Genomic DNA, 17,111 nt, shown 5'->3' on the forward strand with positions numbered 1-17,111 from the left:
TGTGCTTTGTATGTAGAACCTGTGACCCAGTGACTAAAGCTGTGAAATACACTGCTGAAAAAAGATGAAAGGAACACTTTTTAATCAGAGTTTAATTTAAACTTGTGGGATATTGATCTGGTCAGTTAAGTATCAGAGGGGGTTGTTAATCCGTTTCAGCTGCTTTGATGTTAATGAAATAACAACAGGTGCACTAGAGGGGCAACAATGAGACAACCCCCAAAATAGGAATGTTTTTTACAGGTGACATGTTTCACTAGTTTTGCTTTTGGCTAGGGTGTCACTACTGGTAGCATGAGGTGATACCTGGACCCTACAGAGGTTGCACAGGTAGCCCAACTCCTACAGGATGGCACATCAATACGTGCCATAGCCGGAAGGTTTGCTGTGTCTCCCAGCACAGTCTCAGGAGCATGGAGATTTCAGGAGACAGGTAGTTACTCGAGGAGTACTGGACAGGGCCGTAGAAGGTCCTTAACCAATCAGCAGGACAGGTATCTGCTCCTTTGTGCCTTTTGTAGCACTGCCAGAGCTACAAAATGACCTCCAGCAGATCACTGATGTGAATGTCTCTGACCAAGCAATCCGAAACAGACATCATGAGTGTGGCGTGAGGATCCGACATCCTCTAGTGCGCCCTGTGCTCACTGCCCAGCACCGTGGTGCCAGATTAGGATTTGCCACAGAATACCAGAATTGTCAGCCCACCACTGGCAAACTGTGCTTTTCACAGATCAGAGCAGGTTCATGTGACAGATGTGAAAGGGTCTGGAGAAGCCAGGGAAAATGTTTTGCTGCCTGTAACTCTGTCCCTGGAGGGACACAAAGACCTCTGCTGGCTAGGCAACGGCAACCTGACTGCCATTAGGTATCAGAATGAGATGCATGACCCTACCCTGGTGCAGTGAGTTCTGTGTTTTTGGTGCATGACAATGCCCGGCCTCATGTACGCCAGCAAATCCTGGAGGATGAAGGAACTGATACCTCGACTGGCCCCTGGTTCGGTCCGTCTAACGCCACCAGGTTGCATCTCAGACCGTCTAGGAGCTCAGTGATGCCCTGATCCAGAACTGGGACAAGATCTCCCAGGTCACCATCAGTTGTCTTGTCAAGGCCACACAAACCATTTTGAGTTGGTGCAATGCAATTTTGGTAAAATGGACTAAATTGCTTCATTTTTTCACTTGCATTCTTTTGTTTTTAACACATTACTTAGTCTATATCGGCATAGATATCCAGCATGATTGTTCTATGGAGAAATAAAGTGCTTTCAAAATGTTCCTTTCAGTTTTTTGAGCAGTATAGTTTTATCATAAAAGAGAAATACTGCATGCAGCTGAATAAATGTACTTGTAGCTAATGAGGAACAAGCTTTGCAAGAGTGAAAATTAGAGAAAAAGCATGCATACTAAGAATTAACTTCTTGTGACAACCTCATTCTCACCATTGCATCACACCGAGGATTTCCTACAAGCGCTTCTCCAATATCTCTTGTGCGCATGTTGCACCCAGAGGCTCAGGTCTTATCAATAGCACAACGGTCGGTAACTAACTGTTTTATTTATATATCTTAAGATGCCCCGAGGCAGGGGGAATCTTTTAAATGCACTTTGCAGAGCAATTTTTAGTAGTGAATGTTAATGATTCAATATAATGATGCCGCTAAGTAAACACTACTGTGAGAAATGACTGGTATTGTTCAGCATGTCAGGAGCTAAAAGTATCTAATTACTATTTCACACTGATGCCTACATGTTATAGATTCCTGCCATGCCCTAGTGTGAGCGCCATGTATAGTACAGACAACAATGTTAATTGCGTATTACCAGCATATTTCACTAACTATGAATTATGTATGCTCATGATGATGTAAATGATATGCTAATGAGGACGATAGCCTAGGTCCATTTCCTGTTGCGCTGGTGAATTATATATGCACGTTCACCAACACACCAGGTCTCACATACGCTTACGCTGTTATCGGGGTGAAGACGGGGCAAGAAGGAATTTCCTAACAGAGAGGAAGAAGCTGCTGTATATGTCACGTTTTCCCCCCGCATGAGGTGTTAGGGAGTTTGCATTTCAGCAGCGAGAGAGTAAGGGGAGAAGAAAAGCTAATCAGAAAAGGGGCGTTTTTTTGTTTTTTTTTTAATCCCAGCTCTGCTGAGGCGCCTTTTCTCCTCAAGAAAAATCTGTGTTTCTTTCACACAGCCTCTGCAATCACTTGAAACCCCATTACAGACCATGTGACAGCATCAATTAAATTCACAATTATCATGGGGCAGAGACACTCCACTGTGAGAAAATATAGTAACATGGCAGCGTCTGCAAGTGTGCACACGTGTTTTTGTGTGCGTGTGCATGCCCGTGTGTGTGTGTGCAGGCCTCTGCATGGGTGTAAGAGAGACATAAAGAGTGAAAGCGTGTTTGTAGAGAACAGAAAACTGACTCAGACAGACCGCTGAAAACGCCTCTTGCCCTTTTAGGCAACTCTAGTGAACCTGAACAACTCTCCAAAAGCAATATGCTACAGTAAACAAAAACTTGCATCTCTGACAGTGCAGAGATATTTCAAGGGCCACTCCAGCAACAGCTGATGGATAGTGGGAGACTCAGAGACTGCTTCATTTTATATTCTTTTTAGATTGATGAACAGATTTGCACTTTTTGTGACAGAGCTTCTAACAGTTTGAAATCAGAGGAAGTGCTCATAAATATCCTTTCAAAACTGCGCCCAGCGCTGTGTCCACAGAGTTGCCCCCTCCACCCCCCCCACCACCACCAATTCATTATCAGTTTAGCAGCAGGGCCTTTGTCTCCTATTGACATCACAGATTAGACTCTTGGCTCTAGTTTCCAGCTTTAGTAGAGATTTATTTGGAACAAACTGTCCAAGATCACACAAAAATCCAGCATGAATCAATGTCACAAGGCGGATTTTAAAGCAAGCCCGCAGAAAAACACCTTCACATGACCACGATTTGTTTTGTCTAAGAGTGCGTAAGGACAGTATAGCTGGTTTTAGGCGAGATGCATTGTTTTGAATCATAGGCAACAGTATTTGCAGCTGACTGAGCCTGATTTTGGACTGGGCTAGGTCTGGCAGGTGGAGCTGTTTTGTGCTGCACAGTCAATTTCTTCACACTTCTCCATTAAAACACAATCAGGCCCTCAATAGGGTAAAAAAGCCACAAAAAAACCCACAAGTGCGCATTGATCTCTCTACCTATAGAGCTGGCCTACACTGGGCCAGAGCGGGAGATTAAAAATTCATAAGCGTATTAAGATCTATAAGAGCATTATACATGTGTGCCGCTACTTGTCTCATACAGTAGGGAACTAATCATACGCATCTCTAACCCAGTACACACACACACAAATACACACACAAATACACAGTCACAATAGTGTTCTGGGTGTACTCCAAGTGTCAGCACTATCATATGGGCATGTGTGTGTATGTGTGTGTGTGTGTGGCCTGGCGTTGTTCCCTCCTTGAGTGCCATACAATGTGCTGGCATAAATACCTGCTTGACACAGCAGATTGGCACTAATGGCTTTACACGCAGTGCCATCTGTAAGCTGGACCATTGGCTCTTACATCTTCTCCAGTGCTTCCCAGCATTCCACTCAGACCTTCATCAGTCACAGCACAAAGCAAAAAGAGCCACATTAAATATTAGCTAAACATCAGGGAGGCTTGCGCACAAAGCCCGCGAGGTCCTGCCCATCTGCCTGCACCTGGATATTAAAACCTAAAGATCCAATGTGATTTGGGTCTTTTCAGTCCAACGCACCTCCCACTGAGCTAAAGCTCTGAACTTGAAGCGCTCACACACACAAACACGCACACCGGCTTCTTACAGCCTGCAGCAGTCACACGGGGATCATTACTATTCATTTGCTCAGCAAACTGGCCACACAGGCTTATAAATTAGCTCATCTACCGCAGCTGGGTACTGAGACAGTTGGCGCATGCTGAGGACTGAGAGCGCAGCCATTACAGTGCAGGGCTCCGAGACACCTTCTGTCCACTCGACGTGACCTCTTCCACGCTCGTCTGCTCACTCTTTAAAAAAAGGGAGAGGGGAGATGTGTGTGTGTGTGTGTGTGTGTGTGTGTGTGTGTGTGTGTGTGTGCTGGGCAAGACATGGTCAGTCAGTGATCTAAATAAATTGCAGACCTGGGCAATAGGACTATGGCCCCGCATGTGTTGTGCTGAGGGCGAATGCGGTGATAAATCCTGTCAAGGCAAGTATAAATCAGTCTGAATGAAATAGCATTAGGAGGATCTTGCAGGCCTGAGACCAAAAGCGAGGATAGCTGACAGGACTGACCTACAGGGAAATGAGGGAACACTCGGACTACTCTTGCTCTTTGCCTTCCGGGGAGGATCAATGGTGGAAGGAAAAAGTAAAGCTATTAATTCTCCTGGATATGTCAATTCCCATTGGCTGCTTTAGATTGGTTGTGATCATGACGAGCCCCCTGGGCTCACGGGATCGGGGGCTTTTGTTGCTCCTCAGTACTTCATAGATTCATTGGCGTTTTTACAGCTACCTGGAAGGTACCATATTGGAGGAAAGTAAATCAATTCCAATTGCGAGATTATAACGATGCACAAAAAAAAAAAAAAAACTCAGAGGGTGACTATGGGGCTAAAGTATGCTAATGATCTCTTGTATGAGATGTGTAACTGAAATGAGGACCTTGGGTTAAATAAGCCATGTAAGAGACTTGTAACAGTGTCTTAAATATCCATAAAACATTCATAAAACAGTTCACAGCTCTTGTAAATGATGAATGAAGTTTTTTCCTTACCCGGCCGATGAGCACAGGTTCCGGCCCGGCGTATTCTTCAATCACAAAGAACTGGTTCCAGATCCAGCTCCTCCTGCTGCGAGACCGTGACCCCTTCACCTCCATGCGATCGCGCTCCTCCTCTTCCACCTCTGACTCTGCTTCTTCAAATACGAGGCCCTTTGCGTTTTTGGGATCCGCGCCGTGCATCTCGGTGTCTTCCCCGACGTGGCTCCATTCGTGAGCAGGGTGGAGCCTCAGGACATGACTGCTGTTGACAAGTTTGTTGTCTTCATCTGCAGAGTACTGAGCTGTGCTGAGATCTGTTTGAGCAGTGTGAGCTGACTCTGTTAATGGGTCTCCACGGGAATCTGCTGCTCTGTTCCCCGGTCTCACTCCCAGGGGTTGCATTGTCAGCACAGATGGAGGAGACTCATTTGTTTCAGAGGGAACGTACAGCGGGAGATGTTTTGTCGATGTGAATGGCCGTTCTGTTTGGCTGATCATTACTTCTTTCTCAGGGCTCAAACTGACCTCGCTGCGAGGTGTTGACAGGAAACGAGCAAAGTGTTTGCTCTTGCTATCGCTGCTATCTGAACCCTGTTTTCCCAAGTTGTCCTGCCCTTTACTTAAAGCTGGCTTGACTTCACTTAGCGGATTAATACGAGTGTCAGGGCCCCGGTCCCGATTAAGATCTGTAGTGGCGACTGGGCTCGCATAAGGAAATGCAGTCTGATTATCATATCCCGCATGAGACTGAGTGACAGCTATATCTTGTCTCTGCACTTTCTGAGGCTCTAGCTGTCCGTGATTAACGTCAATCAAATCTCGCTTCCTGCTCCGACTGCCCTTGCTCGGAAAGCTCAGGCTGGGAACGCTCTGCATTTGGGAATTGACAATCCTAACCAGGTTGTCTTTTGAGAGCAGCTTCAGCACCCCGTAACTGCCAGTGAGGTTCAGCTTTCGGCTCGAGTCTATGCTGAAACCTTTCCCTGGCACGCCCGTAGTATGGACGCTGAAATCAGGCCTGCCTTTGGACCTGGAGCCAGATTTAAACTTGGTTTTATTAGAGTGAAGATCTGGCTTATGATGAACTGTGAAAGTTTTCTCTGACCTCCCTGTTTTGGAAGAGTCAGCATTCTTGGTGTTGTTTTTGACTTTCTTCCCATCCTGGGTAAACTCCTTGCTAGCGGCCAGTGTGCGTGGGGCCACAGAGTCAACCTCGCGCTTGGGCTTGAAAGTTTGTCTCTCCTTATTAGCTGCAGATGGGGCAGGATGATTCTGCAACATCTTGGAGTAAGAAAAAGATCCGGCGTCGCTCGCCTGCTCGTGGCTAATCGGGTTTCGAAGCGTAACCACGGGCATTGCATTCGAATCCACGTTTGCGTCCATAGAACGGCTCTCCCCCAGCTTCACCACGTGCGATCCGCCCACTCCTCTCCTCCGTAAAATTTTACTGGCTGAGGCACCTCTCGCAAGCCCCTCCCACAGACACAAGGACACCAAGAAGAGGAAATTTCTCGTAATCATCTTGTCTTGCGGTGAGATGTCCTAATTGGAGACAGGTTTGCTTTGAGGCAGGCCTTGTTTTCCGGTTGTCTTCATTCTCTCCTCTCCTTTGCCTCTCCTCATGCCCTTCCTCTCACTCTCCCATTATATGCCCTTCACACCGAGCTGGAGGGCAGGTGTCAGTCACTCCTCCTCTCCTTTTTGTTTTTTTTTTCCAGCTGCCTGATATCTCCCTCTATCTCACCAAGTTTCTCTCCGCTGCTTTTTTTCCCTCCACTCCTCTCGTCAAGTGTCTCATTCAGTTTCCCGCCGAGGGTTGAACACCCTGAGAGAAAAGATAAAGATAATTAAGTTAAAACTTTAATCATTGCACTGTGTTAATTAAAAGTGGAGAGGCACAGACAGGTAGAAGAAGTCACTGACAGGCAGGACAGACCTTTTAACAGTGCAGCAATCACAATTTCACAAAGGCCTTTTTTAGGGCAAGAACGCAATTCAATTTATAGCTTCATAATCACTGAAATGTTTTTACGCGAGACAGACAGGGATAAAGCTATCACTGTGGTATTGTATATGAAAAAGTGATAGAGTAACTCTTATTAGATATTGCTCTGAGCATTTATTAATGGGAACAACTGTCAAGGATTTCAGATTGCAGTGGAAGGAGACTAGCTATGACATGAAGTTAGCTTCATGTTATATTAAAGTGTGATTAATTACCCCGACTGATACTGTCTTTTGATCAGTCAGTTAACATTTCAATTCAGATGCAAGCCGTAGACGTGGATGCACTTTGTTGCATGTCGGGCCCCGAGCGATCTAAAAGGTTGGTAAACATCTGAATCTCAGCATGTCTCTCAAGCACTCAAGCCTCAAATGGAAATCCTACGCCAAATCAAAATGTCAGATATCAATCAGTGTGCTTGTTTAAAGATAAGAGCAGGAGCCCTTCAGTAGTGTTTCAGTAACATCAGCCTACGCATCTGACAAGTCAATAATGTGACTATTTCCCAGATTGCATTAACATAAAAACCTTTTTATCACTACTACGCGTGCAGAGGCAGACGAGCATGTGTACAGTGTAATTCAACTCCAAATGCCAGTGATTCGATAAAACACTTTCAAGATGTTGGAGAAATCGCGTGAGATAGAACAACGGTCAAAACCAAAGCAGCGGGAAGTGATGTAACATTTTAGTTGCTGGTACGCCGCTCTGACACAGCAATTCAGTCGTGTCAATTCAATAGGCATCTTTGATTAAGAAATCCCATAGACTGTATATAAAAGATCGGCACAGTTGCGTCACTTTAGCATTATTATTGTTTGATTGTTTTTGTTTTGTTTTGTTTTGTTTTGTTTTGTTGTTTTGTTTAGCCAACAAAACAACAAATTAGCCAATGCTAGGAAAATTAGCAAGCTGGATCCATAGATCCATATTTGATTCACACAAACACATAAAAATTATTAAAACACTTCTAAATATTCGACTTTCTCTAACCAATAATTGGAGCTAAAACTTCTGTCACTTTATAACTGGATCAATTCTACATTAACAATAATAGACAAAAAGGCATAAACAGAGCCAATAGGTCCAACTCGGACATTAAAGACAGGGCTATAAAGACCAAGACTGCATTAAAAAATGGACATTTAAACATGTGAGTCTATGGGGACACCCCACGTGGACATCGCGGCCACATTTCACAGCTTCTTGGTAAAATTCTCACATCTTTCAAACACTTGATCCCAAGTTCCTAACGTCATCCTCGAGGTCATTTTCTTTCTTCGGGATCATGGAAGATAAACTACAACAATTTTAAATCATGAATAGTAATCTCAGTAAACACGGAACGGACTGTGGAAAGCGTGTCCTTTTCAGTGATGTTGTCCTGTGGACCAATCCAGCAAATGCTATGAAACTGCATTTAAAGTTTACACATGCTGTGTATGCTGTGTGTTGTGGATTAAGCAGTGGCAGTTTCCTCTTGCCCTGTGCAGTGTGGTGTGGTGTGTCTGCATGTATGACACTTGCTCCGCTGTGGCACAGACAGACCCTGTCAGCACATTCACTGGGGCATGACTGAAGTTGGGATGTTCCTCCTGGAATAGTTTTCACCCTTTTCCTCTCTCATCTTCCTCTCAGCTTCCTGTCTCCCAGCACTCTCTTTCTCTAAGTAAACCTTTTTGATGAACTGTAGAGAGCACCCTCCCCACCACCACCACCCACCCACCCAGTCCTCTGCTTTTTTCCCACCTCTCCCACTCACCACCTGTCTCTTCTACGGCCTATCTATCTGTAAATCTCCCTCTATCCACTCTCTTAACCTGCTATTGTTTTAGTATCCCGTCCTCTCCTCGCTCCCTTCCATCATCTCCTCCTCTCTCTCATTTGTGTCAATCACAGTGCTGTCACTGTGTCCCTCACCCTCACTGCACTCAGGCTTCAATCATTCAGCCAATCTCATTCTTGGGCCTTGCAACATTGGAAGTGACAGGTGTCTCGCCGGATACCATGTTGATGACAGGCTACAACACCGTAATTGTGCATATAAATCCTGTCAACAAATTATGAAATGCAGTGAATAATATACATCCCGTACTTACACAAAGTAGCTGCAAAATGCTGGGGAGATTTTTAGAGAATAATTCATATATAAAGCGCTCGTTACCAAGGATGCGAGGCCGGGTATGGCCGAGCGTTATCTCAAATGTACAGCATGAGGAGGTGATCAGGGGTGAATTCAATGACAGAGCTCCGCTTCTCCCGGAGGAACTTATCAGCTGGGAGTTTGATGGCCAGGCAATCATTGCCACAGGCACCTTGTTAACAAGCCCGGGGCAGGTGGCGGGATGCGGGGCAGAATATCAACATGGCGCTCTCGCCAGCTGAGCACAAATTTAAAACATTTTCGCGTGGGAGGTTCTGTCAATGTGACGTTTTCCTTTGAAGCGCCACTTTCATTCTTTGATTCTTTTATCTTTTTACAGCATTTTCAAAAGGCGAGAATTCCCCCAGAACCGAGTCGAGGCACTGATATAATGTATTGATCTATGTCACAGCCTTTCACATTGTGCTGAGCACCTTGGGGAGAGCTTCTGTTATGCCATTAACCTGGGTGTATCAGCCTGTGCAGCTGTAAGTAAGGATAATTGGGTGCTGCAGTTTGAATCACAAGGGAGCTCATATTTCCTCATTAGAGTTTTATAATGTAATATGGCGAAACTGCTGTTTTCATCCTTGTGAAACCAGCATGGATCAGGACGGGGATCTCAACCATAGCCTCTACTAGGATTTCAGGAGTAAATAAGGATGATAAGGTCATACTGTTCGCTGCTTCAGGGAGCTCTGGCTTCCTAATTAGAGTTTTAGAAAATATATAGTTGAGGTACATTCTCAGAGTTTCCAACTGTACTGTATTCCTGCAGCAAGTTTCTCAGTGAACTGATTAATTGAGGCCATAAATATCTTAATTATTTTCCCTCTACTGGTCCCAGCCCACCTAAAACTCCAATGATCTTTTAGTTCGTTAGTATTGGAGGCAGATTCTTGCCATCGATTGCAAGCTGTCACCAACTTAACAAGACTGAAAATTTTAATTACGATTCCCCTTCTTGCTTTCTGTCTATCCTCTTTTTCTCCCAGTAGCCCCTGGAGAGGCAGAACACCACCACAGGAGCAACACGGCCATCCGAGCCTTCTCCACAACAATGAGCAAACCCAGACATGCCAAGCCCTGTTGACTAAACATTCTTTTTAAAAAACCTACTCATTTACATGCACGCACAAACCTCACAAAGCCTTATTCATCCACGCTCTCTAATGCACATTCATGTCAGAGGAATACAAAAAAACCCCTGAATTCTCCCTGAAAACACAGTATTATATCTGGGCAAGTGTGAAAAATAAAGAAAGCTCTGGGGACTCCCTGTCTGGACACAGTAAAGTCAAAGAGAAGAAAGGGAGCGCTCTTTCACCGGGAGGGAAGAGAAAAAGCACCCATCCCCAAAAGAATTATGCATAGAGTAACAAAGGCTAACTCTAGGGGGAGGAGGGCAAAAATGAAGGAAAAATTGGAATGTTTGGTGGAATGGTGGAGCGCGTGTAAGCATCTGCGTGAGAAGAGGATGCGAGGTGCTGATGGGTGGCTGCTGGAGGGAAGCGGGGCCCTCCTTGGAAGACCAACCAGGTAGTTTTGAAGTGCAAAGCACCATAAAGCAGCTCTGTCCTCGCCTTGAGCTTTGGCAGATAAAAGCAGACCTGTCAGAGTGTGAGGAGGTGAAGAGCAACAGAAGCTTTCATCTGTTAATGTATGAATATCTTTTTCGCTTGTGTCCCCAGCCTTGTCTCTATCGCACCCTTACTGATATACTGACAGCAGGTGCTAACCTCTCATGGGGGGTGTACAGCACGAGCCTACGGACACAAAAACGCTCCAGAGGCTATTTTATGGAGTGCAAAGAGGGAAACAAGTGCAAGGCAAACAATGTGACAACTCTATTTTTTTGTTTTCTTTTTGTTCCTTCTTTGCAATAAAAAGCAATGCTATGAATTTACAGTTTTGCATGGCTTCAAGAGCTGTGAAATTCAGTCCACTTAGGGGTGGCTGTTTGCCTGTTGGTGAGATTAAGACTAAAAATACTCAGTATAAGAGAGCGGCAGCAGGGGTTTTTGGATTTGCTAGGCTTTCAGCTAGATCAATGGGGTTACAATGAAAGGCAAGAGTCAGAGCTTGTAGAACATAAAGCAAGAATGCGGCTATTTAAAATACAGAACATGCAGCGAAAACAGCAAACATGAGATGTGAGCGTTCGCTCGTGTTGAATTATCTTTGCAATAATGCACAGAAACGTTCGGAAGCAGCTTCTCATAAATCCATCTGTGATTCGTGCTTAGTAACTGGGCCCACTTGTCACCTTGACACTTTGTATGTCGCTGTTCTCGCTTGCACACACTTGTTCCCTGAAAAGGCAAATACGAAAAGCACAATTCTAACCTGTAATCCAGGAGCGGTGTGCATATTCAAACCAAATACTGTATTTGCACAGTGTACCAATTCAGGAGGTGGAGAACACAAAAAGAAATTTGTGTTCTCAGGAGGTAGAGAAACTCCACCCCCACCCCACCTCCAAAAAAACAAAAAGAAAAAATTAAAGATCCAAACTGCTGCTGCATTACAGGTAAGTATTGCACTGCAGTCTTGTGCTGAGAAGGAACTGGCATTAAGAGCACTGAGGTCAGCTACCACCTAAATTCAAGCTGCTGAATGCCTGCCCTATTATGACACAAGAGTAAAAAGCCAGTTACACCAGCCCAGCATCCTATTTGGTCATTTAGCAAAACGCAGCTGGAAGTCTGTTTTGTAATTGTGTTTTGTGTAAGAATGCAACTTAAAAGCTGCCCCTTTTTCTCAAGTAATATTTTTCCACACGCTCCACATAGAGTGGGGGAAATAATTATTTGATCTCCTGCTGGATTTATAAGTTTCCTCACTTACAAAGAAATGAACCATCTCTAAATTTTTATGGTTGTTTTATTTTAATAGAGAGAGACTGAATAACAACCAAAAATATAGAAAAAAACATATTACATAAAAGTTATGAATTGATTTACACGTGGTGAAATTAATATTTGTTCCTCTACAGCCCAGCCTGAATTCTGGCTCCCACAATCAATCAATCAATCAATTACAGATAATCCTGATCTCAACTTCTTATGTGTATAAAGCACGCGTCCACAGAATCAGATTTTTCCATACTAATCTGTCCACCACCATGGCGAGACTAAAGAGCTGCCAAAGGACATCCGGAAAAAGATTGTACCTGCACGAGGCTGGAATGGACTACACGAGGATTCCCGATGTATAAAATGGCCATCAGCTGCCTGTTGTCTGGTGCTCCATGTGGATCAGCTCAAAACTACACAAGAGGAACTTGTTTCTTCAGTGAAAACAGTTGGGACCACAGTCACCAAGAACACCATTGGTAACACACTACGCTGTAAGGCAGGGGTGGGGAACTCCAGGCCTCAAAGGTCGGTGTCCTGCAAGTTTTAGATATCACCCTGGGTCAACATTCACTACCAGGCCTCTGGAGAACGTCAACACACATTGAGGAGGTCATTTAGCCATTTGAATCAGCTGTGTTGGATCAAGGACACATCTAAAACCTGCAGGACACTGGCCCTCGAGGCCTGGAGTTCCCCGCCCCTGTTGTAAGGGGTTGAAATCTTGCGGTGCCCAGAAGGTCCCCCGTGTCAAGGACATGCATGTACAGGCTCGTCTTAAGTTTGCCACTGAACATGTAAATGATCCAGAGAAGGCTCGGGAGAAAGTGCTGAGGACAGATGAAGTTAAAATTGTGTTCTTTGGCAGCGATGTGGCCCGCTGTGTTTGGAGGAAGAGAAAAGCTGAGTATGACCTAAAGAAGGACAGAGGTGGAAACATTATTCTTTGTGGCACAGGGTACAGGACATCTTTGAACCTCCATCTTTCAGACAGAACACTGAAGGATTGTGGAAGGAATGGCCAAAGAAGAAGCATATTAAAGTCATGGAGTCTGTCTCCAGACCTCAGTCCTATAGAAAATCTGTGTAGGGATCTGAAGCTTTGAGCTGTCAAAGGACTTAGAGTAAAGAGAAGTGGGCTAAAATCCCTCCTGAGATGTGTGCAAACTTGGTGACCAATTACAAGAAACATCTTACTGCTGTGCTTGCCAACAAGGGTTGAAAAATAGTGCCAAAGTAAATGTTATACCCACATCAGGCAACTTTATCTAGCTGCCCTGGAAGTCTTTTTTCTCCATCAAATCACAGTGATGTTGAGTTAGGGAAACACTACTGTTGTTTCAGAAGTGGGAGTTTTGCTGTTTTGCTGGGATAAGTTTGATTTTAAGCCCCCACACATGAACTGTAAAGCAATTTTACTCCAAAATGCAACTTTCATCATGTGATGCGCACAAGCATTTCATATATAACTAATCATTGGAAATGTAGCAGCTGCAAAATAATCTTTCATGCTCTGTGGAACCAAAAACATGGAAGTGAGAGGAATCCAGGGTAAGCTTTAGCAACATTATAAGATTGTATGGAGCAGCATCTTTAGACATATATTATTCAATTTTCATCCTTTATATCTGCATTTAATTTAGCTATACAACAGTTAAGGCAGCCAGCATCTGGGTGCGAATATTCAATATTCTCTACACAAATACTGCAACCAGTTTCAATTTAGAGATGTAAATATTTACACGGGTACAAACAGATCCAGCTCTACTGAGCACAGCAAATGTAAGGCCCACTGCTGCTATTGCTGCTGCTGCTTTATCTTAAGCTACAGTATATAAACTGTGAGAGGTGCAATAAAGATCAAATAAATCTTGACAGGAGACAGTCCAGAGAATCACAGTGCCAGGAGACGTGCCAGTAGGGTCATGACAGGGACAACATTTGTGGCCTATATTTTACTGCTTTGGCAATGGTTCAAGTAGTTCTAAGTCTGATTTGTCTGGCCATAAGGTAAAGTGCTGGCTAAGAGCTTGTGGATATACCAACAGTGACAGCGCTGACCCACTGAAGGACTCTGATTTACTGCTAAATTCTGCTCACCATTCAGGCCTTTTAAAACTATAAATTATGCATAAATAGCAGACTGTGTGCATTATTGCTAAAAAGGCCAAAATTAACACTGTGCCAAATGCTTTATTTTATTCGCGTCTCTCCCAGCTCTTTGAAAAACGTCCCCACCCATCCATTCCATACCCCCACACCCCACCCAACCCCACCACTCTATGGCCTTAATGCAGATGTACTTGTGACTGCCATGTCTAGATTCTGCATGTGCATATTACTGCATACTTCCTAATGCTTTCTCTCTGTGTGTGCGTGCATGTTAGGTGTTTTATAATACATCTAAAGTTAGCTGGTAATATAGTTAAAGTTAGTTAGTGACAATTATTTTTCTGGCTTATGAATCAACCTTAACCAACATATTCAGCTCTTTTTAGGGTGGCTGATACTGCTGTCCGCATCATATGGCTGCAACAAATTATTATTGTGTCACTGGACTATAACAGCATCTGACATCTACCTTTAGGCCTTTCCGCTGTTTCGCTGCTGAGTAGTTGAAGGTGCAGATCAGCTCCAATGATCTTCATGCACAAAGGTCAGGGGATGTTTTGGGTTTGTGTGTGTGTGTGTGTGTGTGTGTGTGTGTGTGTGTGTGTGTGTGTGTGTGTGTGTGTGTGTGTGTGTGTGTGTGTGTGTGTGTGTGTCAGTCAGGCGGCTCATCTGACTCCAGCCAATCTCTCTTTAGGTTGGTGCTCTGCCTGCGTCTTCTGAATGGTGAGTCATCAGCTGCCAAAGCAGTTACCAAAATTACACCTGATGCCTATCAGCCCTGTCTCTCTTCCTCTTCTGCCTGACTGCATGCGCAACATCAAAAAGCTATCTGATCCTTTCAACACACTGGCACTGACATTTCAGCAGAAGTCCTCGGGAATTGCAGATGGACTTTGTCTCCCCAAAGTTGCGTGCGTGTGCAAACAGTATGTGCATTAAGATGTGTGTGTGAGAATTTTGAAAAAAACGACGCGTTTGCAGGCTTTTAGAGAAAAAGGTGGATGAAAATTACCCACTAAAAGAGCTGATTTGCATTGACTCTGTTTATTCCCACCTGTCATCTTTGTGAGCTGCAGAGCATGATAGCTTAGGTTAATAAAGGTAGTCATCATTAGAAACGTAGCTGCTTCACTGCAAAGTGCTTGAAGATGTTTACGGCCAGGTTTAATTCATAACATCCTTTTCTCATCCTGTCTGCCGTTCGCCTTTCAAGGGCGTTCCTTTCAGAAGGCTCAGAGGTTGGACAAGGCGGCGTAGAGGACACGGTAAGGTGGGAGGGGGTCGTTTCAGAGATTAATAAGCACAACACGTGCAAGGTTGTCTGTGATTATATGTGATGCATTGGAAAGGTGATGGCACATTTTAGAAGAGCACCAAGGCTACCGACCAATGAGGCGAGTGAATAATGACACTCCATCTTCCACCTTAATCGGCACAAATCTCTTTTCAGCTTACAGTTAAAGATCGTTTTCATGTTTATCTCCCACCCAGGCGGGGAGAGAGTGAAAAGAGGAAAGATCGAGCAGCCTTACTTTTAATGTCCCTCTGATGCAATCAATAAGCTTCTGCTGCGCACTGAAAATTTTTTCTCTGAGTGTGTTCTCCACAGGTGTTCAGGGTTTTGGCTTCCACTAATATTCTCTGGTGGGGCTTGCTGGAGAAACAGGTGTGTAATATTTTGATGATGAAAGAGTGTTTGTTCAGTTTGTAATGGCACCTCTGGGAGGATTCTCAATCAAAGAACATGTTTGCTTTAGATTTCGTGTTAATGCCTACATGCTGTGGGGTTTTTGGGGGGGAGGGCGGTATAGTTCTGAAATTTATACTTTGAATGACTACAAATGAATATCTGTATGCAGCTGCAAATATGTAAAAAGTCTAGAGCCACAGTAATTCCGTGCTTAAGGCATCAGCACGCTTTAGTGCTTATTAGCTTGTCAACCAGTGTCTGAAAGCACCCACACTTTTTAACACTGGAATTTTGGGTGGGTTGCAAATGATATTTTTTTTTGTTTGCAAACTGACAAAAACGTCCCCTTCATGTAGCAAATATTTGTTACTTAGCACTTAACACTAAGTATAGCTGACACTAATAGGAATAATTATTTCTGCAGGTTTAGTCATGGACAGATTAGAATTTCCACTAAATTCTATGTGCAGAACATAAATGTCAATGCCAAATTTGAAAGCAGTTCATTCAATAGAGGGTAAATATGTCAACCTGCAGCTGGTAATATAGTAAATTCTACCATATCATAAAAATATGTCGATATTGCTGCAGCCTTTGTTATTATGTTATAGTTACATCAGTCGCATTTGAGCAGGCTGTGGTTCCACGCATGCTCACTATCTCTGGCAGATTGTAATGTGGAGCCAATTTGGAAAGAGCTACAAACACTGCACAAAATGTGATCATGAAATCATCATCTATCAGTGACCTGGAAAAAAATCACATTTATTAGATTATTTTTAAAATCTAATATGGTAAATCGATCAGTTTAAAGAACCAGGAGTTTGGGCCCAGAAATCCAAGAATACACTGAAGCTCGAGTGTTCCCAAAGGATAAACCATCAGATGAAACTCAGTGGGGAAATCACTAGGACAGGTGTTCTGCTCCAAAAGTCAATGCACGTCATGCAAGTCAATGGTTCATTCTCAGGAGGCAATGTATGTCTATTCCAATTTTCATGCTTATTCATCAGTTACTTGTCGAAATACGTTATTGTGGAGGCAAACATACAGACTACACCCCTCGAGAAGTGACTGACAACAGCAGTGACCTCCAGTATGGGAACTGAGGAAAACTCGAGATATCTCAAATGTGTTTTGATGCATTTACTGTGACCGAAATGTGAGTCCTAAATAGCCGGGATGTAATCATACTGCTGCCTGTGACTGCCACATCCAACTATAATTTTTACGGATATCCCTGGTTCCAACTTTAAGACCCTGGAAGCACCTGTCCCGGATTGACCGCTTTACCAAATCAACAACACAACGTGGTACTAATCTTTCTGATATCTATTCAGCACTGACTTGTATCTGCATTTTGTCAGAACCATCTATCCCAAGGATGTTGTTGTGTCCTGCTCCCTTATCGTAGCCTGCTGCATTCACGCCTCAGCTCCGCTGGTTGAACAGGCCTGGAAGCTTGTTCTGTCACAGCTTCTAATCCTCCCTCGTTGA

The 17,111-nt window shown here is 44.0% G+C and overlaps 1 protein-coding gene across 1 annotated transcript in view; it reads right to left on the reverse strand.

Annotated features, from left to right (window-relative positions):
• Positions 1-17,111, reverse strand: part of LOC134617588 (cadherin-2B) — a 152,494-nt gene that overhangs the window by 91,627 nt on the left and 43,756 nt on the right. The window contains exon 2 of the mRNA XM_063462882.1: positions 4,822-6,634. Coding sequence (XP_063318952.1) covers positions 4,822-6,330 — 1,509 coding nt within the window. The 5' untranslated portion in view covers positions 6,331-6,634. The remainder of the gene's footprint in view (positions 1-4,821; positions 6,635-17,111) is intronic.

The sequence above is a fragment of the Pelmatolapia mariae genome, linkage group LG18 (genome assembly GCF_036321145.2).
Source record: "Pelmatolapia mariae isolate MD_Pm_ZW linkage group LG18, Pm_UMD_F_2, whole genome shotgun sequence".
NCBI lineage: Eukaryota > Metazoa > Chordata > Actinopteri > Cichliformes > Cichlidae > Pelmatolapia > Pelmatolapia mariae.